Raw genomic sequence first — 27,629 nt, forward strand, 5'->3', positions numbered from 1 at the left:
ATCCAGATATGATTTGGGTTAGCAACTCCTAATGGGATTAGGAGCTGATCCCTTTAAGTCTATAAAAGGAAAAGGGGGCGGTAGCCTTTAGACACAACACAATAGACAACCACAAGCAATAGTCTTGTCTTCAGAGCTGAAATCACAGAAGAGAGAATTTTGCACCCTACAAATACTCTCTTGCCGCTTCCTTCTTGCAGTTGCCGCCTACAGCAGTTCGATCTCCATTCCTTGGGAGAAATCAAGATTGGATCTTGATTCCAATCTTTTGGAGAAAAGATTGGTGGGAGTTGTATTCACAAGTCATCCAGGTGATTCTTGAGAAGGATCAAGTTCTTTTGGAAGAATACTGTTGATTCTGCTTCACCCTGTACTGCACCATCTTTAGTGGGAGCAGATTTTGGATCCTTCCTTGGGTCTGAACACCTCCATTGAGAGATATTATTTCCCTATATCAGGTATTATCTCGCCCTACTCCTTTTGGTTCAGATTTGGTTCAGTTTATGGTTCAAGAATGATCCTTGAAAATATGATTTTCTAAATAGGGAATTCAATTCCCAATTGAAGGGAGAGAAATTTTTTTTTTGAAATTCGCCCCCTTATTCCGCAATCTTTGGGCGTCCATGTGATGGATTTCCTATCCCTTCACCCATGGCATACATGGAAGTCCAACTGGGCAGCAATTAGGATGGTTAAGTGAGCACATAAGCTTAATGGGCCTAAAGCCCATTTCAAACTGGGCTATCTAATTAGTTAATTATGGGGCGAATTCTAAGATACATTAACAGATAGGATAGGGTCTTGACCCTATCTACTCAGAGAGTCCAGATCTGAATGTGATTCAGATCTAGAAACCTCCTAATGAGATTAGGAGAAAGCTAATCTAATCTGCAGATAAGATAAGGGTTTATCCTTATCACCTGAAGAGAAGACTGATCCAAATATGATTTTGATAAGCAGCTCCTAATTGGATTAGGAGCTGATCCTTTAGGTTAACAAAAGATGGAGGGGGCGGCAGCCTTTAGATGAATGAGATATTCACATCCTCTTGAGTGCTGAAATCACAGAAGGAATAATCAAGCATCCCGGTAGAATTCTTTCTTGCCGCCTCCCTGTTCTTGCCGCCCTTGTTTGCCAGTTCGATCTCCAACTATGGGAGAAGTCAAGATTTGATCTTGACATCAGTTCTTTGAGAAATAATCGATAGGAATGATGTGTGGCTCATTGTGACACTAGAAAGTTCTCTCATCTAGAAAATTCTATAATGTGGTTGTAGATAATTAGGGCTCGCTTTTGACCCCGATTCAGTCCGTGTCTATCAAAACTCAAAACATGAAAGTTCTATAACTTTTCTTTATCTTTCCAAATCATCTTAAATCATCTCAATCGGAGTCCGGATGAGAGAGTTGTGGTCAAATTACTATTCGGTGCCGATATTGTCCAGAATTACCCAATTAGCCTTGTTTTTCACTTAACGCCTCATTTCTCTCTTCTAGAAAGTTTCCCGCCTTTAGGCTCCTTGGGCTGCACTTTGGGATGCTCTTGAGCTGCTCTTGATCTGCAAATGGGCCTCCTCATTGCTGGGCCGAATAGGCTCCATTGGAGAGCTTCGATTGTGCTCTCTTTTTGGTCTTTCCCAAAGAGTGCAGCATGGGCTACATGGACCGAATGGCCCTCCTTAGCTCTCATGGCTGGGCTGGGCTGAATTTGATAAATTTTGGGCTTTCTTTTCTTGCTTTTGCCTTCTTTTTCTTGAGTTGGCTGCCCCTGAAATCTTTCATGCAATCAAGTTAAAATAGGGCAAAATCTAATTAAACCGGCATAAAATTTCATGCAAAAACCTCATAAAATATAGATAAAATGTAGGTTCATCAAGGAAGCTGTGCTCACGTGCCATCCTATTGTTTCTTGCGAAGGACAGAGTTCTTGGAGAAGAACGCTGTTGAATCTAGTCCATCCTGCACTATGCCATCTTCAGTGGGAGCAGCCTTTGGATCCTTCCTTGGGCGTGAACACCTTCGTTGGGGGATACTATTTCTCCGTATCAGGTATAATCCTCTCCTACTCCTTTTGGTTCATGATTTTCTTGATTTATGGGCTGTTCATACAAGAGGAGATTGAAATCTTGATTTGCGCAGGGAACCTGCAATTTTGCAGGTTTTAGATTATTTTGTTACATTTGGTCTGTAAATTTTTTTTTATTTTTTTTAGACTGAATGTATAGGTATTCGATCTAATGTAATCATTAATAGAAATAGGATTTCTATTTATTTTTATTTTGGATTGAAGATGGCGGCGCAGAAAAGGAGATTTCGCAGAGAAGGAGATTTCATAGATGGGAGAATTACAATCTACGATTTGTAGTTTATGAAACTGCAAACTGTGATCTAACATCTGTTTTGCAGGATGAATTATGCGAACAACCCTGTTTGACTGATTCTTGATTTTCTTTTATCAGTATTTAATTTCAGATTATTTTCGTGAAATAAAGATTTAATTAAAGATCAAACCCTTGACCCATTTGAACCAAGATTGGTTCAAACTGTTTGGACTTAATCTAGGGTATAATCAAGGCTGAAAGTTAGCCCTATTTTTCCCACTAATGGGCCTGAGGATTGATATTTAATTAAATGGTTAATTTGGCCCAACCTGTAAAGGCCCAGTTTTAAATAGTGAAAACTGCTAAAAGCCCACTTAACACATAAACCTATATGGGTTGAACCATTCGACCCATATACCTAGATAATATTAACGGTTAATATTATGGATTTAAAATGGGCTTCAAATGGGCCTTACAGATGATTAATTGATTGGATCAATTTATCCCTGCATAAGATGTATGGATGTGTGATGTGCCACATACATGGGTCATAAGTGCTTGGCCCATGCTCAATCGACAGTGGCTCTTCCACACACCATGGCTGAATGCACATCATTGCCATGGTGTCCCTTTTGGTCATTGGATGACCTCCCTCAGTGGTGGGCCCCATACCTCATCAAGAAGTCATGTGTAGAACCCTAACCGATTTAGGACCACCAAAATCTAGCTTTATGAAAGTCAGTGGAAGCACCTTTGGTTTGACCCAAAATTAGAACTAGGGCATAATATATTGTTCCCTCTAGCTAATATGAGTGCATGTGATAAGGAGATTCAGATGATGAACTCTCTAAAGGCCTTCCATCATTAGCATGAGGATCAATCCTTTAGTAATGAGGAAACACACTAGAAAATGGGCTATCCATTTGCTGTTGGACTTGTCCAAGTGTTTCATAAGATGACAGGGGCATCATAGACCGATGTGGGAGGGGCTTCACCAGAAAATGGGAACTCTCTCACGGTACCTTGGCGTTCACGAATATGATGGGTAAGCCCTCACTGGACAGAAAGGTTTACCTGAAAACGGCTCTGAACCTTGTCTGACAGAGGCCAAAGGGAAAACTCATATGATGAGTGGATGTGATCCTTCACAGAAAGGTGGTGGGGTTATGTAGCTGAAACAGTTGGCTCCATGCATCCTATGTGATTTCCCACATTTCTAGAGACAACCCGTAGACTCCGCCACTGAGAAATGAAGAAAACCTCAGAGATGAATAAATGGAAATGGAACATAGATTAAAATCTATATCTATGAAATGAACATGAATCAAATATGGTTATGAACTAATGTTTGCTCTTTTATCAGAAATGGCAAACGGATCATTTGCAAAATTGCTTGATGACAACAAGTTGAAGGGCCCAAACTATGCCGACTGGTATAGGAACCTTATGCTGGCCCTAGCTTCTGAAAAGCTAGACAAAGTGGTAAAGAACCCTATTAGGAATAGGACGAGAAAAACTCCCTTGCCCGGTGTTACATCATTGCCTCCCTGGACAACCTAATACAGAAGGTCTTGAAACAGTTCATGACCGCACAAATGACCAAGGGCCAACAAGTTCACGACCATTGACTTCAGATGATGGGATACATCAACGAATTGGAGGCTCTTGGATCCGGGCTGGACCTTGCGACCCAAATAGATGCTATCCTCAATTCTTTTTCTCCTTCTTTCAATCCGTTCATCATGAATTATAACATGAACAAGCTGAATGTCAGCTTGCAAGAGCTCAACAATATATTGCAAAGAGCTAAAAAACTGATTATAAAGGATGAGCCTGTACCTATGCTTGTTGAAGCTAACAAGACAACAAGAGAAAGAGGAAGGCAAAGAAACCTCAGAAGAAAGCCACTAAGGGCAAGAAGTAGAAGAAAGACAAAGCATCGGATGCCTGTCACTTTTGCAAGAAGACCGACTACTGGAAAAGAAATTGTCCTACCTACCTGGAATCCAAGAAATGTAATTTCGAAACTTGTGTTATAAAAATCAATTTGTTGGTAGCTTTTGCATCCTGGTGTATTGACTCTGGGGCTTCAACTCATGCATGTAACTCACTGTAGGGGTTCAAAGTAAGCAAAAGGTTGAGTGAAGGAGAAGTCACACTCTACTTGGGGACTACTACAACTGTTGCAGCCGCGGCAATAGGAACCATGGAGTTAATTTTTAGATAATGAACTATTGTACTAAGATATTGTCTTTATATACAAAATTTAAGGACAAATTTGATTTCTGTCTCAAAACTAGGTGCAGATGGTTATTCTATCTTCTTTAGTAATACGATTACTATTAAAAGAAATAACAGATTCATCGCATACGGGGAACTGGAGAACAGTCTCTATGTTCTACATCCTTCTCTAGAAACTAACATATCCAAAACTACGTCGGCTGAAATCCCCAAGAAGAGAGCCTGTGACACAATGAATCCCACGTGTCTGTGGCATTACTGACTTGGCCACATCGGTGTTGACCCAATCACAAGGTTGGTAAAGGATGATCCTTTGGATTTTCTTACTATAGAAGATCTTCCCACCTGTAAGCCTTGCTACAAGGCAAGATGACGAAGCGACAATTTAGCAATAAGCCTGAAAGATGTACAGGCACACTTGACCTAATACATACTGATGTATGTAGTCCCCTGAGTGTTAGGACAAGGAATCAACACGTGTATTTCATCACCTTCACAGATGATTTTTCATGATATGGTTATGTGCACCTAATGAGACACAAGTCTAAATCCTTTGAAAAGTAAAAAAGAGTTTAGGTAAGAGGTCAAGAAACAGTTAGGGAGAGAAATTAAAGCCCTTCGATCAGATCGAGATTGCGAGTATCTCTCTGACGAATTCAATGACTACTTAAAAGAAAATGGGATAGTATCACAATTAGCTCCTCCTGCTACACCATAACTTACGGTGTTTCAGAGAGGAGGAATAGAACCTTATTGGATATGGTCTAATCCCTTCTCATACACGCAGAGTTACCAACATTCTTTTGGGGTTACACATTAGAGATTGCGAGTTACGTGCTGAATCGGGTTCCAACCAAATCGGTTCCGAATACTGCATATGAACTTTGGACTGGAAAGAAACCAAGTGTCAGACACTTAAAGATTTGGGGTTGTCCAGCACACGTTAAAACCAAGTGTTCTATAGTCAAAATGTGCAATTCTTGGAAACCGACTATATCTTGGACACCCATCGTCAGGAAGTTGTTCTTGATGAGGAGAGCTCAGGAGCAGTGGGAGATGTCCCACAATGTCTAGGTAGTGACCAACCTAGAAGATCCACTCGGGTATCCAGGCCACTAGTCCGTTATGGTTATGACCAAGATAGTTACCTGGTAGAAACCTTGACTTATGAGGAGGATCCCGTAACTTACGCAGAAGCTATGTTGGACATAGATTCCCAGAAGTAGGTGGAGGCCATGAGAGCAGAGGTGGACTCAATGGAGACCAATGGAGTCTGCACTCTAGTAGATCCGCCCTCCGGGGTAAAAGCAATCGGTTGCAAATGGATTTACAAGAGGAAGACGGGCCCCGAGGGTAGGGTTGAGACCTTCAAAGCTCGTCTAGTGGCGAAAGAGTACACTCAGAAAGAGGGCATTGATTATGAGGAAACCTTTATGCCTGTGGCCATGCTTAAATCCATCAGGATCCTGCTAGCTGTAGCAGCATACTATGAATATGAGATTTGGCAGATGGATGTCAAAACTGCATTCCGAAATGGAGATTTTACTGAAGATATCTATATGCAGCAGCCGCAAGGCTTCATTGCTGTAGGTCAGGAGGACTTAAGCAAGCTTCTACAAGTTGGAACATCCATTTTGACTCTACTGTCAAATCATTTGACTACGAGCAGAATCCGAATGAACCCTGTATCTACAGGAAGTATAGTGGAGATAAGGTTACCTTCTTAGTTCTATATGTAGATAACATTCTACTCTTTGGGAATGATGTAGGAATGTTAACTATGGTGAAAGTATGGCTTTCATAGCAATTCTCCATGAAAGACCTTGGAGAAGCCTCCTATATACTTGGTCTTCGACTCTATAGAGATAGATCAAAGCGGAAAATAGAATTTATCCCAATCTTCTTATATTGACAAAATAGTCAAAAGATACGGCATGGAAAACTCCAAGAAAGGAAATGTATCTTTCAGGCATGGAGTCGCTCTCTCCAAGAAGATGTCTCCCAAGACTTCTGAGGAGATTGATGGCATGAAAGACATTCCCTATGCCTCTGCAGAAGGGAGAATCAAGTATGCCATGTTGTGCACTCGTCCTGACATTGCTCAGGTAGTGTGTGTAGTAAGCAGATTTCAGGCCAACCCAGGGCAGGAGCACTGGACTGCTGTGAAGAACATACTTAAGTACCTTTGAAGGACAAAAGAGTTTTGTCTCGTATTCGACGGTAGCTCACTACAGATCCAAGGGTATATAGTTGCTGATTTCCAATCGGATCTAGATGATAGAAAGTCTACATCTGGATATGTTTTAACGATAGGATTGTGTGCTGTTTGCTGAAAAAGCAGCAAACAGGGGTCCACTACAGACTTCACGACCGTGGCCAAGTACATTTCCGCAAGTGAGGCTGCAAAAGAAGCCGTGTGGATGAAGAAGTTCGTTCATGAGTTGAGAGTAGTTCCATCTAGCACATCACCCATCCCATTGTTGTGTGACAACAATGGAGCCATTGCTCAGGCTAAAGAGCCATGAGCCCACTCGAAGTCAAAGCACATTGAGAGGAAGTACCACGTACTATGGGAGATTGTTGGTAGAGGGGACGGTGTGATTCAGAAAGTAGCATCACCGGAAAATGTAGCAGACCCATTGACTAAGCCACTATCACAGAAAGTGTTTGAGAAACACATGGAAAGCATGGGACTTCGGCTTGTACATGATTGGACCTAAGTGCAAGTGGGAGCTATTCGACAGTTTTGTATGCCCTTAGATTCAATCACAATGATGTACTTTATAAGTTTATTGTAAATTAATAAAAGTGCATATTTGATTTATGTTCCCTTAATATGTTTCTGTGTAATCCCCTTAAACTGGACACTTAATGAGACTCGTGTAGTTTAGAATGTTCACAGCCAGTGGGTCGGTCTGGGGAGACCTATCCTGACAAGGCTAACACTGTGGTGCGACCAAGTCGGTTGGGGTGGCCTGTCTCAGCTGCCAGGGTGAGATCCCTAGACTGGAAAGTTACACTGGACCTTGGAGATTGATGAACCTTGAGATTATTGGGCAAAACTAGAAAGTTACACCCGACCCTAGACTCGATTATGATACTGCACTAGGTGTCGGATTGGGCTGTCATTGATGTATCAATTAGTGAGATACTTAGCGGGGGTCAAAACCTGGGCATGTTAGGACAGTCTGAGAAATCATCTGAGTGGGTGATCATAGTGACAGGATCAACCTCTTTGTCGGATAAAGGTAATGATCGGGGATGCACTCTCACTGATGGAAACCAAGACTGCCGGTAGTCGATTTCAATCGTTGAGATTTGTTTTGCAAAATATATTTTATATGAGATATAAAAATATATATAATGGTTTCTAAAAGGTTTGCAAAAAGGTTTTAATTCCCGAGATCCATACAAGTAGAGAGTGCAACACTGTTCCTTGCAGCCGAGGGAGAGGCCCTCTCTTTTCAGGCAGTGTATGATTCTTATGGGCTGAGAGGTTAAGTGTAAGACCATTGAGGATACTATTTCTCCGTATCAGGTATAATCCTCTCCTACTCCTTTTGGTTCGGATCTGGTTTAGTTTATGGTTCAAGAATAATCATTGAAAATATGATTATCTAAATAGAGAATGTGATTCCCAGTTGAAAGGAGAGAAAAAAATTTTGAAATTCGCCCCCTTATTCCATAATCTTTGGGCATCCATATGATGGATCTCTCATCCCTTCACCAGATTCTGGTACCACGTATGGGATGCTCCTCTAAAAGGGGTGGAGAAGGCCACACACATGCACGATAAAGGGATAGGAAATCTATCACATTGACGCCTAAAGATTGCGGAATAAGGGGGCACATTTCAAAAATTTTTCTCTCCCTTCAACTGGGAATCGAATTCCCCATTTAGAAAATCATATTTTCAAGGATCATTCTTGAACCATAAACTGGAACAGATCTAAACCAAAGGGAGCATGGAGGAATAATACCTGATATAGAGAAGCAGTATCTCCCAATAAAGGTGTTCATGCTCAAGGAAGGATCCAAAATCTTCTCCCACTGAAGATGGCATAGTGTAGGGTGGAGCAGAATCAGCAGTGTTCTTTCAAAAGAACTTGACCCTTCGCAAGAATCAACTAGACGGCTTGTAAATACAACTCCCACCAATCTTTTCTCTAAAAGATTGATATCAAGATCCAATCTTGATTTCTCTCAAAAACTGGAGGTCGAACTGCTATAGGCGACGGCTATAGGAAGGAAGCGGCAAGAGAGTATTTGTAGGGTGCATAATTCTCTCTTCTAGTGATCTCAGCTCTGAAGACAAGGATGTGTAGCTTGCATGTCTAAAGGCTGCCGCCCCTTTCTTTTTTTATAATCTTAAAGGGATCAGCTCCTAATCCCATTAGGAGTTGCTAACCCAAATCATATTTAGATTAGAAGTCCCTTTAAGATAAGGGATAACCCTTATCTTATCTGCAGATTAGATCAACCATCTCCTAATCTGATTAGGAGGCTTCCAGATCTAAATCGCATTTAGATCATGGACTCTCTAAGTGGATAGGGTCTGGGTCCAATCCTATCAGTTGATCCAACACAGAATTCGACCCTTAAGTGACTAATCAAATTAGCCCAGTTCAAAATGGGCTTAAGGCCCATTTAAGGTTATGTATTCATTTAACCTTTCAAACTACTGCCCAGTTGGGCTTTCTTGTATGGCGTGGGACCCTAACAATGATCTACACATCAGCCACATGGGTTCAGCCCAGCCTTTGTTACAAGGCCTGGCCGAATACACTATTATGGACAGTGCACCCCCTGAAACCCATCAGATGGGCTCTATGAGCCCAACACTTACCTTAAGTGGTCCCCGGGCCAAACCACCTTGTAACAACCAGGGACTGTGGGCAAATGCAAGATTAGCCATCAAGTATTATCCTCAATGGTCTTACACTTAACCTATCAGCCCATAATGATCATACACTGCCCGATAAGAGATGACCTCTCCCTCGGTGGCAAGGAACAGTGTTGCACTCTCTCTGGTATGGATCCCAGGAATTAAAACCATTTGCAAATCATTTCAAAACCATAATATATATACTTTTATATCTCATATAAAATATATTTTGCAAAAATAAATTTCAACGATTGAAATCGGCTGCCGGCAATCTTGGTTTCCATTAGTGAGAGTGCATCCCCAATCATTACCTTTGTCCGACAAAGGGACTGATCCTGTCACTACGATCACCCACTTAGATGAATTATCAGACTGTCCCAAAATACCCAGGTTTTGACCCCCGCTAAGAATCTCACTGATTGGTACATCAATGACAGCCCAATCCGACACCTAGTGCAGTGTCATAATCGAGTCTACGGGTCGGGTGTAAATTTCCAATTTTTCCCATCAATCTCCAAGGTCTAGGGCAATATTGGAAATCTAGTCCAGTTCAAAGATTCAATTAATCTAACACTGTAAGTGCCTAGGGTCTCACCCCGGCAGCTGAGACAAGCCACTCAACCGACTTGGTGGCACCACAGCGTTAGCCTTGTCAAGACAAGTCTCCCCAGACCGACCCACTAGCTGTGAACATTCTAAACTAACACGAGTCTCATTAAATGTCCAGTTTAAGAGTATTACACAGAAACTTACCAAGAGAACATGAATCAAATATGCACTTTTATTCATTTACAATAAACTCATAAAGTACATCATCTTGATTGAAGCTTAGGGCATACAAAACCGTCTAATAGCTCCCACTTGCACTTAGGTCCAATCAGGTACTAGCCGGAGTATCATGCTTTTCACGTGGTTCTCAAACACTTTCTGTGATAGTGGCTTTGTCAATGGGTCGGCTACATTTTCCGCCGACGCTACCTTCTGAATCAGGACGTCCCCACTACCAACAATCTTCCATAGTACGTGGTACTTCCTCTCGATGTGCTTCGACTTCGAGTGGGCTCGTGGCTCCTTATCCTGAGCAATAGCTCCATTGTTGTCACACAACAATGGGATGGGTGATGTGCTGGATGGAACTACTCCCAACTTATGAACGAACTTCTTCATCCACACGGCTTCTTTGGCAGCCTCACTTTCCTCATAATCAATGCCCTCTTTCTGAGTGTACCCTTTCGCCACCAAACGAGCTTTGATGGTCTCAACCCTACCATCGGGGCCCTTCTTCCTCTTATAAATCCATTTGCAACCGATTGCTTTTACCCCAGAGGGCGGATCTACTAGTGTCCAGACTCCATTGGTCTCCATTGAGTTCATCTCTACTCTCATGGCCTCCACCCACTTCTGGGAATCTAGGTCCAACATATCTTCCGCGTAAGTCACGGGATCATCCTCACTAGTCAAGGTTTCCACCAGGTAACTATCCTAGTCATAACCATAACAGATTGGTGGCCTGGATACACGAGTGGATCTTTTATGTTGGTCACTACCTGGAACTTGTGGGACATCTCCCACTGCTCCTAAGCTCTCCTCATCAAGAACAATTTCCTGAAGATGGATGTCTAGGATATAATTGGTCTCCAAGAATTGGGCATTTCGACTGCAGAACACTTTCTGCTCACTTGGGTCATAAAATATGTAATCTACAGATCCTTTTCGGTAGCCTACAAATAGGCAACGGCTGGTCTTGGATTCCAACTTGTCTGCACTCGTTCTTTTAACGTGTGTTAACAACCCCAAATCTTCAAGTGTGTGACACTTGGTTTCTTTTCGGTTCAAAGTTCATATGGAGTGTTCAGAACCGATTTGGTTGGAACCCGATTCAGCACGTAAATCGCAGTCTCTAATGCATAACCCCAAAAGGATGTGGATAACTCTGAGTGTATGAAAAGTGACCAGACCATATCCAATAAGGTCATATTCCTCCTCTCCGAAACACCGTTAAGTTGTTGTGTAACAGGAGGAGCTAATTGTGATACTATCCCATTGTCCTTTAAGTAGTCCTTGAATTCGTCAGAGAGATACTCGCCACCTCGATCTGATCGAAGGGCCTTAATTTCTCTCCCTAACTGTTTCTCGACCTCTTGTCTGAACTCTTTGAACCTTTCAAAGGATTTAGACTTGTGTCTCATTAGGTACACATAACCGTATCGTGAAAAATCATCTGAGAAGGTGATGAAATACACGTGTTGATTTCGTGTCCTAACACTCAAGGGACCACATACATCAGTATGTATTAGGTCAAGTTTGCCCGTACATCTTTCAGGCCTACCGTTAAATGGCCGTTTCGTCATCTTGCCTTGTAGGCAAGGCTCACAAGTGAGATCTTCTACAGTTAAAAAATCCAAAGGACCATCTTTTACCAACCTTGTGATTCAGTCAACACCGATGTGGCCAAGTCGATAATGCCACAGACACGTGGGATTAACTATATCACGATCTCTCTTCATAGGGATTTCAGCCGACGTAGTTTCGGTTATGTTAATTTCTAGAGAATGATGTAGAATATAGACACCGTTCTCCAGTTCCCCGTATGCGATGAATCTGTTGTTTCTTTTAATAGTAATTGTATTACTAAAGAAGACAGAATAACCATCTGCACACAGTTTTGAGACAGAAATCAAATTTCCCCTTAAATTTTGCACATAAAGACAGTCTTTCAGTACAATTGTTCCTTCTCTAAAAATTAATTCCACGGTTCCTATGGCCGCGGCTGCAACAGTTGCAGTAGTCCCCAAGAAGAGTGTGACTTCTCCTTCACTTAGCCTTCTGCTTACCTTGAACCCCTACAGTGAGTTACAAGCATGAGTTGAAGCCCCGGATTCAATACACCAGGATGCAGAAGCTACCAACAAATTGGTTTCTATAACACAAGTTTCGAAGTTGCCTTTCTTGGATTCCAGGTAGGCAGGACAGTTCCTTTTCCAGTGGTCGGTCTTCTTGCAGAAGTGACAGGCATCCGATGCTTTATCTTTCTTCTGCTTCTTGCTCTTAGCGGCTTTCTTCTGAGACTTCTTTGCCTTTCTCTTTCTCTTGCCTATCTTGCCAGCTTCAACAAGCATGACTACAGGCTCATCATTTCTAATCAGTTCTTCAGCTCTTTGCAACATATTACTGAGCTCTTGTAAGCTGACATTCAGCTTGTTCATGTTATAGTTCATGATGAACGGATTAAAGGAAAGAGGCAAAGAGTTAAGGATAGCATCTATCTGGGTTGCAAGGTCCAGCCCGGATCCAAAAGCCTCCAGTTCGTTGATGTATCCCATCATCCGGAGACAATGGTCGTGAACTTGTTGACCCTTGGACATTTGAGCGGTCATGAACTGTTTCAAGACCTTTTGTTGAGTAGAACGATTCTGCTCTTCATACATTGTCTTGAGACTGTCCAATATGTCTTTGGCAAATTCGATCTGATCGAACTGCCTCTGTATCGGACCGTCTAAGGAGGCAATGATGTAACACCGGGCAAGGGAGTTTTTCACCTCCCATTCTTGGTAGTCTCTCCTTCGGGCCTCAGAAGCCTTATCACCCGGACGCTCCGGGGCAGGATTCTTTACCACTTTGTCCAGCTTTTCAGAAGCTAGGACCAGCATAAGGTTCTTGTACCAGATAGCATAGTTTGGGCCCTTCAACTTGTTATCATCAAACAGTTTTGCAAAAGATCCGTTTGCCATTTTCTGATAAAAGAGCAAACATCAGTCCACAACCTAATTTGATTCATGTTCATTTCATAGATATGGATTTTAATCTATGATCCATTTCCATTTATTCGTTTCTGAGATTTCCCTCCTCTCTCAGTGACGGAGACTATGGGTTGTCTCTAGAAATGTAGGAAATCACATAAGGTGCATGGAGCCAACTGTTTCAGCTACATAACCCCACCACCTTTCTGTGAATGATCACATCCACTCATCATATGAGTTTTCCCTTTGGCCTCTGTCAGACAAGGTTCAGAGCCGTTTTCATGTAAACCTTTCTGTCCAGTGAGGGTTTACCCATCATATTCGTGAACACCAAGGTACTGTGAGAGAGTTCCCATTTTCTGGTGAAGCCCCTCCCACATCGGTCTATGACACCCCTATCATCTTATGAAACACTCAGACAAGCCCTACAACAAATGGATAGCCCATTTTCTGGTGCGTTTCCTCATTACTGAATGACCCATCCTCATGCTAATGATGGAAGGCCTTTAGAGAGTTCATCATATGAATCTCCCTATCACATGCACTCATATTAACTGGAGGGAACAAAATTACGCCCTAGTTTGATTCAGGTCAAACCAAAGTGGCTCCCACTGACTTTCAGAAAGCCAGATTTCGGTAGGCCTTGAATCGGCTAGGATTCCGCACGTAACCTGTTGATGAGGTGTGGGGCCCACCACTGAGGGAAGTCATCCAATGACCAAAAGGGACACCATGGCAATGATGTGCATTCAGCCATGGTGTGCGCAAGAGCCACTGTCGAATGAGCATGGACCAAGTACTTATGGCCAATGTACGCAGCACATGACACATCCATACATCACATGCAGGGATAAATTGATCCAATCAATTAATTATCTGTAAGGCCCGTTGGAAGCCCGTTAAAATTCCATAATATTAACCATTAATATTATCTAGGTATATGGGCTGAATTAGGGTTACCCAGTTCGGCCCATATAGCATTATCCTTTCAAATGGGCTTTTGCAGTTTTAACTATTTAAAACTGGGCATTTACAGGCTGGGCCGAATTAACCATTTAATTAAATATCAATCCTTAGGCCCATTAGTGGGAAATTAGGGCTGACATTCAGCCTTAGTTAAACCCTAGAATTGGTCCAAACAGTTTTGAACCAATCTTGGTCCGAATGGGTCTAGTGTTAGATTTTTAATTAAATCCTTAATTCAAGAAAATAATCTGAAATTAAATACTGATAAAAGGAAACACAAGAATCAGTCAAACAGGGTTGTTCGCACAATCTTTCCTGCAAAACAGAGGTTAGATCATAGAATGCAGTTTCACAAACTGCAAATCGCAGATAGCATTTCTCTCATCTGCGAAATCTCCTCTGCGAAATCTCCTCTGCGCCGCCAACTTCGATCCAAAAAATAAATAGAAATCGTATTTCTATTAATAATTACATCAGATCGAATACCTATACATTGAATCTAGAAAATAAAAAAAATATTAACAGACCCAAAATAAATCAAGAACTGCAAAATCGCAGATTCCCTACGCAAACCAAGAATTCGATCTCCTCTTGTACAAACAGCCCATAAATCAAGAAAATTATAAAGAACAATTCTAAATAATAATCAGATTTATTTAAAATTAATTTCATATTATTTGCCCATTTGTTTTGGGAACAAATTTCCCAAAAACCAAATCTACGCAAATTGGGTAGAACGCCTTCTCCCTAATTGCGTAGGTTCAGATCTGAAACAGAATGGTTCAAGACTTGAACTTGGGCTCTAATACCACTGAAAGGGATGAGAGATCCATCAAATGGACGCCCAAAGATTGCGGAATAAGGGGCGAATTTCAAAAATTTTTCTCTCCCTTCAACTGGGAATCACATTCCCTATTTAGAAAATCATATTTTCAATGATAAATCTTGAACCTTAAACTGAACCAGATCTGAACCAAAAGGAATGGGAGAGAATAATACCTGATACGAAGAAATAATATCTACCAACGAAGGTGTTCACGCCCAAAAAATGATCCAAAGACTGCTCCCACTAAAGATGGCACAGTGCAGGATGGAGCAGAATCAACAGTGTTTTTCCCAAAACTCTGTCCTTCGCAAGAAACAGTAGAATAGAACGTGAGCACAGCTTCCTTTTCAATCATTTCTCAAAGAACTGATGTCAAGATCCAATCTTGACTTCTCCCACAGCTGAAGATCGAACTGGAAAACAGGGCGACAAGAGCAGGGAGGCGGCAAAAGAGTATTCGCAGGCTGTAGAATTCTCTCTTCTTGATTTCAGCACTAAAGAGGATCTGATGTGTTTCTTGTTGGTCTCTCTCAAGGCTGCCGCCCCCTCATTCTTTTTGTTATCTTAAAAGATCAGCTCCTAATCCCATTAGGAGGTGCTTATCCAAATCATATTTGGATCAGCCTTATCTTCTAATGATAAGGATAAACCCTTATCTTATCTGCAGATTAGATTAGTTTTATCCTAATCCCATTAAGAGGTTTCTAGATTTGAATCACATTCAGATCTGGACTCTCTGAGTGGATAGGATTAAGACCCTATCCTATCTGCTAATCTATCTCAGAGTTCGCCCCTTTAATTAACTAAATAAATAGCCAAGTTTGAAATGGGCTTTAGGCCCATTAAGCTTATGTGCTCAGTCAACCTTCCTAATTGTTGCCCAGTTGGGTTTCCTTGTATGGCGTGGGACCCAAGCGTTGATCTACACATCAGCCACATGGGTTCGGCCCAGCCTTTGTTACAAGGCCTGATCGAATACACTGTTAAAGACAGTGCACCCCCTAAAACCCATCAAATGGGCTCTATGGGCCCAACATTTACCCTAAGTGGTCCCTGGGCCAAGCCACCTTGTAACACCCAGGGATTGTGGGCAGATGCAAGATTAGCCCATCAGGTATTATCCTCAATGATCTTACACTTAACCTCTCAACCCTTAATGATCATACACTGCCCGACAAGAGAGGGCCTCTCCCTCGGCTGTAAGGAACAGTGTTGCACTCTCCAGTTATATGGATCCCGGGAATTAAAACCTTTTGCAAACATTTTAGAAACCATAATATATATATTCTTTTATATCTCATATAAAATATACTTTGCAAAACAAATCTCAACGGTTGAAATCGACTGCCGGTAGTCTTGGTTTCCAACAGTGAAAGCGCATCCCTGATCATTACCTTTGTCTGACAAAAGGGCTGATCATGTCACTATGATCAACCACTCAGATGAATTTTCGGATTGTCCCAACATACCCAGATTTTGACCCCCGCTAAGGGTCTCACTGATTGGTACATCAAAGACACCCCAATCTGACACCTAGTGTAGTATCATAATCGAGTCTAGGGGTCGGGTGTAACTTTCCAGTTTTGCCCATCAATCTCCAAGGTCCAGGGCAATACTAGAAATCTAGTCCAGTTCAAAGATTCAATTAATCCCACACTTTATGTGCCTGGGGTCTCACCCCGGTAGCTGAGACAAGCCACCTCAACCGACTTGATGGCACCACAGTGTCAGCCTTGTCAGGATAGGTCTCCCCAGACCGACCCACTGGCTGTGAACATTCTAAACTAACACAAGTCTCAATAAGTGTCCAGTTTAAGGGTATTACACAGAAACATACCAAGGGAACATGAATCAAATATGCACTTTTATTCATTTACAATAAACTCATAAAGTACATCAATTTTGATTGAAGATAAGGGCATACAAAACTATCTAACAATATGCACATACCAGGGTTTCATCCAAGTTAAGGACCACCTACGTACCAAAGTGCACCTATTAAAATCTATATATTCTGAAGTAAAAGCAAGCTCTATGCACAACAAAAGCTAAAATAATATAACAAGCAAATAAGAATTAAGAGAATAATTGACCTAGAAAGTAAGAAGAATGCTGGCCTATTATTTTCCTTCAACTTTCAAGCATGAGAGATGTTTTAGACTTGATAGAGAAAAAGTAGTTAATAGACTGCCTATGTTGGGGACCATTTCTTCTCCCTTTTTTGGCACCATAGAAACCAGAAAACAGCAAACAACACCATTGAAGGTATATATAGGCAGTGGACTCTAGAGCTTGGAAATGTACAAGAGAAGAGTAATTCAGCCTTCTAAAGAACGATGTTGCTATAAAAGAATCTTAATATTTAAGTTTTAAGTTTTTGCCTCTTGGGTCGTGTTGGAATGCTCCAACCTGTTGTACTTTGCTTAATTTTATTTAATGATTAATGAAATTACTTGCATAAAAACAAGAATCTTAAAGCAAGATCTTCTTATCCCTTTGTCGTGGGGCTGGTTTTTGTTTGTGGATCTTGAGCAGAGCCTCATTCATTGGCTCAATTTCCCTATCATTTAGGTGTGTTCTGAGACTTGGGTTCAAAACTGTCTCACCAGTGAGGATCTCCAAGCACTCTGAAAAAAGAGATTTGCCATCCTGGACTGCAATATAAATAGAGAGGTATATATCCATTAGGGGATGATCTTCATGCCAGGGATCTACCCAGAATTTTCCCCTAGTTCCTTTCTCCAATTTTGTATCTGATGTCTATTATAAAAGGGCTGTAAGCTTTCCCAATCCAATTCCACATTAAATATTCCTAGGATAGTTTAAGATTCTTGTTGCTCCCATTACCCATTGTAAATTTCTTATTCCATAATTTGTGACAATAACCTATTGACCTTCCTCCAAGGTCTCCCAGTTCTTTATTGAAGCATCAATACCATTTCCTTAGTAGTTAGATGCCAAAAGTGCTAAGGTCACAGATGTTGAGACTCCTACTTGTGTTTGAGGATAAAACTTTTTGCATTCAACTCTATAAGTTTCTCATCAACTATTTTAACTAGTTTGTGTACCATGAAGAGGAAGGGAAACTAAAAATTGGGTTGTCCTGCATCACACACACATGCATCCAGATATTATATACACAAATAGAGATAGAGCATCCAATCCATCCCACAATATGCAGGATTCAATTGGAAAATTATAGGGGTTGACCAAACCCGGTAGCATTTCAAGTACATGGCATTGTGGCACCAAAAAAGGAAAAAATACTTTTTATGAAGAAACCTGAAGGGCTGCAAACAGACTGGATCAAATCAGATATAGGGTAGACCTAAATTTGATTATTCTGATTTGAATCAAATATTCAAATCTTACCTATCAGATTTATATTGGATTACAATTGGATATTGAATAGCATTGATAAATTAAACTAAAAATGATCAAATTTTATATTATTAATAGAATAAACTAAAAATGATCTTGATATTCTATATCATGTGCAAAATATGTTGAAAATAAATTTTATGAAACTTGTACCAATGGCTCTTTAGTAAAAACAGAACAGTCAAACCAACTTATATATATATATATAAAAGCAACATTTAAATCAAATTGAAAAGAATTGGATTTTATCAAAAGATTGGACGGGGTGGATCCATATTTGTTCCAACTGTAAACAAATTAAATTCAGATAACCTTTAACTGGATCAAATTCAAATTTGGATAAATCGATACCAATTGCAGCCCTGCAAAACCTCAAGAATTTTGAAACCCATAGTTCTAAGAGGAACCTTAGATAAAGCCTGGCGGCATAAATTATAATGGAGAATATCAAAATATTAGAAGCAACTACATTTGAATGGTTTCTAAGCAGTGTGGGCACGAAAGGATGGAAGCTCCATTTTTATCAGCGAATGGAAGTTCGAACAATTAGAAAGTGGTTTAAATCTAAAGGAATTGAAGAGAGAGAGGAGGAATTTACTTAGATGTTGGGAATAGAATGTTCCTATGAATGTGAAGCTTTCTTTGATAGATTAGCTTTTGAAATCCATTCCTTGATCAATCCTACAACCTATAGAGGAATTGGATGGATTAGAGAAAAGAGAAAAGAAATTTATGGTACAAAGGCCCATTACCCGATGATGGCCCAACTGTCTGATGCATAAAGAAGAAACATTTCATGTGCAATTATACTATTCAGATTTCAAAATTTGAATAATCACTCTTCACTATTGCAACAATAAAAGGTCCTTGGTCCCATTGGCACTAAAGAAGAGAAGGGCTTTGTCTCCAACCTGAACAGTTTCAGATGGACTCACAGATCTGCAGATTTTAGAAAATCCTATTAACTTCTTATGCATGGATGTTCTGATGTGCATTACGATTCAGAAACACAATTAATATAGAAGTTTTTCCCACTAGTCCGATTATACAAACTTGGGGCTTGTCTCTTTTAGATAAAAATGTATATAGGGCCTCAGGAACAATGCCATTGTGACCATTATATAAATACTTCAGTCTTCCAGGATTCAAGATACAGACTGCCTCTGTTGGGGTAGGCCCAAGTCATGTAGAGGCTTCCTATCAAAAAGGAGATTGGCTTCCATCAGGGCAAATCCGTGCCCACACCAATCTAACAGCCTCTCTCAACCTTGCATTGGGAATATCTCCCCATGAAATAAAGTACATAAGTGCAGAGATATTCTCAATGCAAGGCAGTAAAGACTGCTTGAATGGGCTTTGCCCTGATTGAAGCCTAACTCATCAAAAAGATTCTAGCTATTCAATCAACAAACTTCATTTCCCCCCACAGAAAAAGTATTGAACATTCAGAAGTTGACAGAACTTTGATGGTCAGAGCCAATATGAATCATGTGTCCAAGAGGCAATCCATCATTCAATTCTTTGGTGTAATATGTGAATCACATGCATCAAAGCAGCCATTGCTATTAGATTGCTCTTACCAGTAGTAGAACAAGTTTACATAAATGTGTATAATAACACCCACCTTATCTTTAATGCCACCAACTGGTAATAGCAGACCCTGCAATGTCATCTCTCCTGTCATTGTTGTGCCTGCTCTTACTCTTTTTTGACTGAAGAGTGAGACCAGTGATATTACCAAGATCACACCAGCTGAGGGTCCATCCTTTGGTACAGCCCCAGCAGGAAAATGTATATGGATATCTCGTCCCTCCATCAAATTGATTACCCCAGCAGCTGCCAACTTAAGATCTGCTACCCTCGCTCTTACCTATTAAAATAAAAAAAAATAAAAACTTTTCAGTAAAAATAATGGAAAGAGTGGAAGATAAATTTATCCCTCAGAAATGCAAAGGATAAAAGCTGAACCAGCTATTTTGTCCCCTTGCTCTTACCTATCAAGCATGAGGTGGGATGATCATAAGATGAAGTTGTCATGTCTTTGCTAAGGGGATACTAATATCAACTTTATGTAGATGCTTGATGGTTAATGGGTACATTTGGCATATCTATATTATGCATGTCCATCTAACTACATGGTCATGATTTTCCCAGCTGCATAGATATGCCCAGTACTTACACTCAAGTGTATGTCCAGGGTTGCCCATCTACTAGGGGATATATTAAAATGTCTGAAAGCATTTCATGCCTGGTATATGCAGTTATCTCCTTATCAGTAACAACTATTCTACAAGTGTATTTGTTAGACAGTTTTGTATGCCCTTATCTTCAATAAAAATTGATGTACCTTATGAGTTTATTGTAAATGAATAAAAGTGCATATTTGATTCATGTTCCCTTGGTATGTTTCTGTGTAATACCCTTAAACTGGACACTTATTGAGACTTGTGTTAGTTTAGAATGTTCACAGCCAGTGGGTCGGTCTGGGGAGACATATCCTGACAAGGCTGACACTGTGGTGCCATCAATTCGGTTGAGGTGGCTTGTCTCAACAACCGGGGTGAGACCCCAGGCACATACAGTGTGGGATTAATTGAATCTTTGAACTGGACCAGATTTCCAGTATTGCCCTGGACTTTGGAGATTGATGGGCAAAACTGGAAAGTTACACCCAACCCCGAGACTCGATTATGATACTGCACTAGGTGTCGGATCGGGGTGTCTTTGATGTACCAATCAGTGAGATCCTTAGCGGGGGTCAAAACCTGGGTATGTTGGGACAATCTGAGAATTCATCTGAGTGGGTGATCATAGTGACAGGATCAGCCCCTTTGTCGGACAAAGGTAATGATCGGGGATGCGCTCTCACTGTTGGAAACCAAGACTACCGACAGCCGATTTCAACCGTTGAGATTTGTTTTGCAAAATATATTTTATATGAGATATAAAAGTATATATATTATGGTTTCTAAAATGTTTGCAAAAGGTTTTAATTCCCGGGATCCATATAAGTGGAGAGTGCAACACTGTTCCTTACAGCCGAGGGAGATGTCCTCTCTTGTCGGACAGTGTATGATCATTAAGGGCTGAGAGGTTAAGTGTAAGACCATTGAGGATAATACCTGATGGGCTAATCTTGCATCTGCCCACAGTCCCTGGGTGTTACAAGGTGGCTTGGCCCAAGGACCACTTAGGGTAAATGTTGGGCCCATATAACCCATTTGATGGGTTTCAGGGGGTGCACTGTCTTTAACAGTGTATTCGACCAGGCCTTGTAACAAAGGCTGAGCCGAACCCATGTGGCTGATGTGTAGATCAATGCTTGGGTCCCACTCCATACAAGGAAGCCCAACTAGGCAGCAGTTAGGAAGCATAATGGGCCTAAAGCCCATTTCGAACTTGGCTATTTATTTAGTTAATTAAATGGGCGAATTCTGAGATAGATTAGCAGATAGGATAGGGTCTTAATCCTATCCACTCAGAGAGTCCAGATCTGAATGTGATTCAGATCTAGAAACCTCCTAATGGGATTAGGATAAAGCTAATCTAATCTGCAGATAAGATAAGGGTTTATCCTTATCACTAGAAGAGAAGGCCGATCCAAATATGATTTGGATAAGCACCTCCTAATGGGATTAGGAGCTGATCTTTTAAGTTAACAAAAAGATTGAGGGGGCGGCAGCTTTGAGAGAGACCAACAAGAAACACATCAGATCATCTTTAGTGCTGAAATCAAGAAGAGAGAATTCTGCAGCCTGCGAATACTCTCTTGCCGCCTCCCTGCTCTTGTCGCCCTGTTTACCAGTTCGATCTCCAACTGTGGGAGAAGTCAAGATTGGATCTTGACATCAGTTCTTTGAGAAATGATTGAAAAGGAAGCTGTGCTCACGTTCCATTCTACTGTTTCTTGCGAATGACAGAGTTCTTGGGGAAGAACACTGCTGATTCTGCTCCATCCTGCACTACGCCATCTTTAGTGGGGGCAGTCTTTGGATCCTTCCTTGGGCGTGAACACCTTCGTTGGGAGATATTATTTCTTCGTATCAGGTATTATTCTCTCCCATTCCTTTTGGTTCAGATCTGGTTCAGTTTAAGGTTCAAGATTTATCCTTGAAAATATGATTTTTTAAATAGGGAATGTGATTCCCAGTTGAAGGGAGAAGAAAATTTTTTGAAATTCGCCCCTTATTCCACAATCTTTGGGCGTCCATGTGATGGATCTCTCATCCTTTCAGTATTTGCACTTGAATCCCACTTTTGCTGATACTTGCACTCAAGTGTACACCACATGAATCCTACTTTTGCTGATAAGATTTATATTATTCTGTTAACATATTCTACAAAAAGTCTACAGGTGTCTTGTGTGAATTGACATTTGATGGCATTTAGGCAGATATGAATACATGTGACCACCGTCTAGAAGCTGAAAATTTTACTTCAGTAAGGACGTCAAGAAAATTAGACCAGTTAAAAAGATTTACTTTTCTGAAGATATCAAAGAAAATCAAAGAAATTTTAGAGAAATAATTAAATGACGCACTGAAGAGGGATAAGAAGTTGGTCCCATATGGTCGGACAATGCTTTTCTGAATTACTGAGTTGATTTCAAAATGAACAAGAAAACAAAATCAACACGACCATGCCATTAGAGTAATTCAACAATACTTGTTCCCTTCAGTTAAAGGAAAAAAAAGAAAGGTAAACCTTAGCCGAGCCTGAATGAAGTCTTTGGGCCAACTCAAAATCTTTAGAACAAATCATTTTATGATGCATGTAGACATTGCTGCTGGAATGCATAAAGGTCTATATTCCATATTTCAACATATTAGACATTTTAGAATGAATCTTTGTCTTGATCATATAGGTTTTGAAAAAGAACTTGAATGCTTGAATTTTGTTAAATGCAAAAAATAACAGGATAAAAAACTTTTTCCTTTTCAATTTTCTTTCATTTCCCCTGTTTTTGTGGTTCTGACAAGCAAAGGTGCATTATAAGCAATATAAAGAACTATAACTGCAATTTCCTTGAAAATGTTGGGGAATATGCATTTGGATAGAACTAGTTGTCTATGGATTACAACTAGGAAGCTTTCCTATCAAAAAGAAAGACCAAATAAATAATCAAGTAGAATAGAAGGAACAGTCATCCCCTTGTGCAGATACTCAAAAGGACAGAGGAAATGGATTCAATGGTAAACAAATAAAATTTATTTGGAGCATTTAGTTCAACTCTTGAAGGATATTATAGATTCCAAACTCTTAGTTTTGTTCTTTAAGCTATGGATGCACTAACAAGTATTTTGTTCTTTTTTTATTGTTAGCAGGTATTTTATTCTCCTTACAGGAATAAATATAATTCATAGTGTAAGCATGCCAAAAGAAATCAAAACCAAGTTACAGAATATGGAGAAACCTACCCATGTAAGTGCTATCTGTGCTGATTCTTTGATAACATCACCAAGTTGCCCAGTAAGACGCACATCCCCCTTTCCTGCCATAGTTGTGGCCTCAACAAACTGAACCTCCCCACCAAACAAGCACAACTGATACAACAGGAGTTGCAACCCATTCTGAAGTCTCTCATCAAACCTTCGAGGCTGCAGCATAGTACGACCATAATATATGATCAGCTATACTAAAAGTACAGTGAGAAAGCTAAATCTGAAAAACGAATATACGAGGAAACCTAGGTATTCAAGCAGAACTCAGAATCATGGCATATGTGCCCCATTTCCAGAGAGATAATATCGACTGAAGACTTAAGAGCGGCTGAACAAAAACGGGATGTTCTCCGATGATGAATTGGTCAATCTGGGTTTTGATTTATATAGGCATCGCCGGTTGGTGTTGTCCAGTGGATAACAGAGAGAAAATTTAGGTGAGATTGAATATAGAGAGAAAGAAATATAGAGAGATTTACCTGTCAATCAAATGCTGCCAATGTGCGACTGAGAGAGAAACCGCGAGAGAGAGATTTATCAATCAAATGCTGATTTGCGACTGTGTAAGAGAGATAGAGATAGAGAACGAACGAGAGGGAGGGAGAGAGATTTACCGATGTGCACTAAGAGGGAGAGCGTGCATGAAAGAGAGAAAGAGAGCACAATTGAGAGTGAGAGAGTCGACTGGGAGAGGCGATGGACGGAGAGGGCGGGAAGAAGACAAAACGTGAAGTAGAAGATTTGCAGGGAGGAAAAGTGGAAAACCTACCCAGCCCGTGCTTTTTTCAGCGGAATATCAACATTTCTAGCGGCAGTCACCGAATAGCCAATTCAAAAACTGCCACTAGAAATGTATTTTTTTGTAGTGTGGGGTGGGAGGGCATTTGCAATTCCAAGATCCCATAACCAAAATAGCTCTGCAAATATGCCTCCCTCCGATTGGTTTGATAAATTGGTAAGGAGATTCCCATAAGGCTTTACAACAGGTTCTAGACATCAACAATGTCTAGAGCCACCCTTGATACACCACAGAGGCAGCTTAGGTGGCTATTGAAAGATTTCCGTATTAATCATTGGGTAATGGCCTTTTACCTCTGCTACATGCTGAAGATGCTCATGTAGTCATGTATAAAGATCTAAATACACAATGAAAAATCAAAACCAGAGAAACATGCAGAGAAGACCAAGGTATATGTGATTCGGCAATGTGTGCCTATTTCCATGAATGAAACGCCCACGAAATCTCATTATCTTTACTGGTATGAGAATGATAATCCAAGGTTGCTTCCTCATGCTAGTCCCTGGTGAGTAGTACTAATGTTTTCCTCTTGAAACCCTAATTTATAATACCCAAAATACCCATGCATGGAAAGTGTGTATGAATAGATTTCACCTGCATGGTTTGGAACCAACCTTATCAGCACATTAAAGCCGTGCATTGAGAATATTTCCAAGTACAAGAGATGTTTCTAATATGCAGATTCAAGTTATGCAAATTGTATTGCAAGTTCAAGTTAATGAGAAGATCCTATCTCTTCATACAATGGATGATTATTTTGCAATCAAAATCATTGGTTAATTCAGAAGGATGGTGTTGATCTAGGGCTGTCAATGGGTACGGCAGACCAGACAGACCCAAACTTAACCAACCTAATTATATAGGGTTTGGGGCTGCATTATGTTCTCGTATATAATTGGATCAGGATAAGTTTTGATTATTCCAAACCAATAAAGATCTGAACTGACTATACATATAATTATATTCCTAGTTGTTGCATTTTCCGCTCTACAAGCATTCAAGACCATTGAATATGTGTAAAACCCCATCATGATCAGATTCAAAATGAATCAAGATATACAAAGCATTTAACCCAATCTAATTAGATAAACTAACAACATTACCTCCTCACTGCATGTACTCTACTGACACTTTCTTTAGATGGTAGATTATGTAGAAGCATTGTAGCATCAACATCTTTGAGAATATCCAACTCCTCACAGGGTTCATCCCCACTGACAGAAATGGCCAAGCGTGTTCCTGAGAAATAAGGGTTTAAAATGTAACAAGCACTGATAGGAATTGCAGAATTAAAATGTGAATAATTCAATTAACAAGGTTAGAACACCCAATCCAATCAAAGTTTGACACCACTTGTAGTTTTTTATATGCTTATTGGAATATAAAGAAGGGAATCCTCAATGACTCAGACCATTCAATCTAAGGTGGAATTTGGACGTCTAAAGTCTGATTGAAATTAGATACACCTGAAATCTGATAAGATCTTATTGAGATATGGACTTAATTTTATGTGTGAAAATCTATGTGAAGTCTAATTAGACCATTGTGTCAGATTTGCCTACCAAAGAGCCCACATATCCCTTAAAAAGGTCTTTGGGGGGACTAGGAAGTCAACAGGAAGAAACCCACCATTATAATATTTCCTTTACATATAAATTACAAAAGGGGCAAATTTTGAACATCATTTTCTATTAACAAAATAAAACCTAGGTTATCTTTCACAACCTTCAAATGTACAGATTTGTCCACATACGCTTCTCAGTTTGAAACTGATTATAATAACTTACTATTTACTGACATATCATTAGGAGAATATTAGAATATGAATCAGATAAAAAAAATACTCAGTAGCATATCAACAGGACAAGATCATAATAACTTACTATTTACTAGCATATCAATAGGGATCTACAGCCCAGCCGCCTGAATCCCTTAAGCTAATCAATATGATTCTACTATTTAGGTACTTACAAAAATTTAAGCAAATCTAGAAATAAAATTGAAGAAGATAACACCAGATTCAACAAGAATGTGATGAATGAACAAAAGTTCAAGAAGACAACACCAGATTCCCTACTAATATCAACATACATGGAAAAAGTTCAATCCTAAAAAGGGGGATAGCTATCATAGGTCATGGAGGTTTTCAATCTTACCTTCCATCGGTGATGAACGAACAAGGATATGCAATGTGCGCAGAAACTGAGATGAGGAGGCTATTTCAGAACAAAGAAAAATTAAGTTGCTGAAGAGAGACAGCCTTCGTTGAACCAAGAAGATTGTGGCCCGATTACGAGAAATCTACTTCGTCGGGAAATGAACTCAAGCTTCAAATGCAAGGAGGTCTCCCACTTCTTACTGCACTCTAAGAAGTGGTCTAAAATTGCCGATGTTGTCAGGAAATGAACTCGAGCTTCAGAGCTTCAAATCCAAGGAAGCCTGTCATTGCCAATGCCATTGCCGGTTGGGTGTTATTTGATGGTGTAGGAAGACCGTGAGAAAATGAGCAAAGAGAAATCAGAAATGATCGACCAAGAAATAGAGAGGAGAGCAGGAATACAAATCGCCGGTTCGATGTCTTCAATGGTGCGAGAGACTGTGAGAGGAGCACCTAGAGGTCGACTGGGAGAGAGAGAGGGGGGGAGAGCGGGAATATATGAAAATGTGAGAAAATAGAAGAGTGGGAGGGGGAAAAGCCTCTGTTTCGCGGGGGATTTAATGTTGCGGGCTAAAAATTTCAGTCTTCCATGTGCCAACTAACAAACTGCCGCTAATGCCCGTTTCTCTTGTAATGATTTCAAATTCATGGGAAATGAGTTCTCGGGTTAGGTTAGAAAAAATTTAAATTTCGGCCAGACATTGAACTTGATTTGGCCTTGTTTTATCTGATTTCTAACCATTATAAAAATGGTATTAGACTTAGGTTCGGTTCTTTGATTGGACCAAATCAGATTTGAAATAAATATCAAATGGCATGAACTAATCTAATCGATTTGACCTAATCAACATATAAACTGAGAATTCGGTTAT

General features: G+C 40.3%; 1 protein-coding gene across 1 annotated transcript; it reads right to left on the bottom strand.

The window, feature by feature from the left end:
• Nucleotides 1-19,902: 19,902 nt before the first annotated feature.
• LOC148861108 (uncharacterized) lies at nucleotides 19,903-27,316 on the bottom strand. Its single transcript, XM_088986815.1, has 4 exons — nucleotides 26,756-27,316; nucleotides 25,703-25,838; nucleotides 23,777-23,956; nucleotides 19,903-20,229 (listed from the first exon to the last, which is right to left on the bottom strand). Exons 1-3 carry the CDS (start codon nucleotides 26,760-26,762, stop codon nucleotides 23,788-23,790), a joined length of 312 nt encoding a protein of 103 aa, XP_088842941.1. The 5' UTR covers nucleotides 26,763-27,316; the 3' UTR covers nucleotides 19,903-20,229; nucleotides 23,777-23,787.
• Nucleotides 27,317-27,629: the final 313 nt, after the last annotated feature.

Source organism: Nelumbo lutea, chromosome 4 (assembly GCF_056320005.1).
Source record: "Nelumbo lutea isolate HS-2025 chromosome 4, American lotus-T2T, whole genome shotgun sequence".
NCBI lineage: Eukaryota > Viridiplantae > Streptophyta > Magnoliopsida > Proteales > Nelumbonaceae > Nelumbo > Nelumbo lutea.

What these genes read in the sequence shown, in the direction of transcription:
- LOC148861108 (XM_088986815.1), bottom strand. An exon ending in AGAGTACATGCAGTGAGGAG is followed by an intron (nt 23,957 to 25,702) that starts GTAATGTTGTTA and finishes ACTATGCTGCAG; the next exon opens with CCTCGAAGGTTTGATGAGAG.